At 40.7% G+C, this 2,791-nt stretch overlaps 1 protein-coding gene across 1 annotated transcript in view; it reads left to right on the forward strand.

Moving 5' to 3' along the window:
- Window positions 1–2,164, forward strand: part of LOC133622412 (fibroblast growth factor 14-like) — a 178,775-nt gene extending 176,611 nt beyond the window's left edge. The window contains exon 6 of the mRNA XM_061985141.1: window positions 1,588–2,164. Within this exon, the coding sequence (XP_061841125.1) occupies window positions 1,588–1,732 (145 nt within the window). The 3' untranslated portion in view covers window positions 1,733–2,164. The remainder of the gene's footprint in view (window positions 1–1,587) is intronic.
- The last annotated feature ends 627 nt before the right edge of the window (window positions 2,165–2,791 follow it).

The following is a 2,791-nucleotide window of genomic DNA, read 5'->3' on the forward strand; positions in this document are numbered from 1 at the left end:
ACCAGCCATGAACCTCACCGCACGTCACGTGATTGCAACCCGCCTATTGTAATCTAATTAAGCTAGCGTTGTTAGCATTAGCTAACATGCTGTGTTAGTATTATTACCCTACAATGGCATTCTTTTTGTATTGTTTCAGTTTCACCAAAACGTCTCCGTGGAGTTATTGTGTCTGTTTAGCTGATTGGAGATCTAGCTTCCATTGTGGCCAAACAGCTAATTTTTTGATTCATCTGACATCACATAGACAGAGATAAGACCTTCTGGAGGAAAGTTCTGTGGTCAGTTGAAACAACATTTTTACTGTTTGGCCACAATACCCAGCAATATGTTTGGAGCTGAAAAGGTGAGGCCTTTAATCCCAGGAACACCATTCCCACCGGTGTTATGCTCTGGGCCTGTTTTGCTGCCAATGGAAATGGGACAATGAAAGAGGAGGATTACCTCCAAATTCTTCAGGACAACCTCAAATCATCAGCCCGGAGGTTGGTTCTTGGGCCCGGTTGGGTGTTCCAACAGGACAATGACCCCAAACACACGTCAAAAGTGGTAAAGGAATGGCTAAATCAGGCTAGAATTAAGGTTTTAGAATGGCCTTCCCAAAGTCCTGACTTAAACGTGTGGACAATGCTGAAGAAACAAGTCAATGTCAGAAAACCAACACATTTAGCTGAACTGCACCAATTTTGTCAAGAGGAGTGGTCAAAATTTCAACCAGAAGCTTGTGAATGGCTACCAAAAGTGCCTTATTGCAGTGAAACTTGCCAAGGGACATGTAACCAAATATTAACATTGCTGTATGTATACTTTTGACCCAGCAGATTTGGTCACAATTTCAGTAGACCCATAATAAATTCATAAAATAACCATATTTCACAAATGTTTTTTGTGACCAACAAGTATGTGCTCCAATCACTCTATCACAAAAAAATAATACTTATAGAAAGTATTGGAAACTCAAGACAGCCATGACATTGTTCTTTACAAGTGTATGCAAACTTTTGCTCGCGACTGTATATATCTGCGGCCAATGTATGAAAACTATATTTTCCTTCTATAATTTAGTGGGTGCGGCTTATATCCCGGTGCGCTCTATAGTCTGGAAAATACGCTTCTCCAAACAAAATTATTTGTCATTAAACTGATTTACTCACCTTGTCCACAGAATGGCGGTAAATGTGCGGCAATCAGAATGTCAGATATTAGAAATTGCATTGGAAACAGTCTGCGGGCCAGATTCATTATTAAACTCATGACGCTTCGCGGGCCAAACTAGAGACGCCGGCAGACCGCACTTAGCCCACGGGCCATAGTTTGAACACCCCTTGCTCTAACGTATAACTGCTTTAATACATATGAAGGTTTTCTCTGCAAGGAAGCGACTGTGTGGACGCAGCCGGTGATTTGTCGAGTGAAACAACCACACAAAAGCATGACAACCAGCAATAACGCTTTTGGTAAAATAGTCCAGCATGTTGGTTCTTTCATAAGAACGCAATATCGAGCGCATTCCTCTTTCATGGAAGAGCGTCTTTGAAGTCACAGCTGTGTGGTATATTTGTCTTTTGTTATTATTTTCTCTTACAGAAAAAAGCGTCCGTGCCTTCCCGCAGTTAGGGAAGAAGCTGTGGGAGAAGTGAATCAGCCAGACGAGGATATCGATGCCGACTGCAGTTCCAAAACAACCATAAAAAAAAGCCACTTTTTCTTGTGTTGCTGCTGCTTTTTTTAGGTTTGGTGACCTTGGTAACTGGCAAGTGGAGCGGAACATTTGATTGGTGTACACACCAGTGTGTTCGTGCAGCAGGCTAAAGGTATTTGGAATCAATGTGTTTATCTTTCTTACAGGTGCACATGTAGAGAAGGTTTGTGCACACTCCACTTAGAAGTGTCAGCAAAGTAAAGGGGGCGCCTTTCACTTTCACTTTATGAATTTTTTCGCTATTTCGTTTTATTAGACTTGTCTGTACTGTCCATGATGGAAACATCATTTTAAGCAAATTTTATTTTAGTTTGAATTTAAAAAATCTGGGGGGAAAATATCTACAGTTATCCCTCGCCACACCACTTCGAAGTTAGCAGCATCACTATCATCTATTTATTTATTTTTAAGCATATTTTATGTATTTCTGGCCTAAATCAGGTGTGTCAAACTGGTTTTCGTTGAGGGCCACTTGTAACCGGCAATATTTATTTCAATAAAGGTTGATGATTATTGTTACACAATTGCATATGCATTTGAATATTATAAATAACTTGCCTTGTCGTCGAGCAGATATTGTAAATATTTTTGATAACCAAAAAAATGCCTGGAATATCTTGTTGCTCGTGCAGATAACAGATATTAAAGTTGAGAAGTTACGTTATTAATTGCAGTGCATTTAATTTCTCTCATAATGGAAATAATTAATACATTTAGCTGAAAAGCTTTATTGATGCACATTTCCAAGCTTTTTAAAATAATGTGGCGGGCCAGACTTGGCCCCCGCTTTGGCTACTGTGGCCTAAATTAAGAGATGTCCGATAATATCGGCCGATAAATGCTTTAAAATGTAGTATCGGAAATTATCGGTATCTGTTTCAACCTCCCGATATTCCCATGAGACTCACGAATTTCAGTGCCCTTCCCGAAAATCTCCCCAGGCAACCATTCTCCCGAATTTCACCCGGACAACATTATTGGGGGCGTGCCTTAAAGGCACTGCCTCTAGCGTCCTCTACAACCTGTCGTCACGTCCGCTTTTCCTCCATACAAACAGCGTGCCGGCCCAGTCACATAATATATGCAGCT

This window comes from Nerophis lumbriciformis, linkage group LG23 (assembly GCF_033978685.3).
Source record: "Nerophis lumbriciformis linkage group LG23, RoL_Nlum_v2.1, whole genome shotgun sequence".
Lineage (NCBI taxonomy): Eukaryota > Metazoa > Chordata > Actinopteri > Syngnathiformes > Syngnathidae > Nerophis > Nerophis lumbriciformis.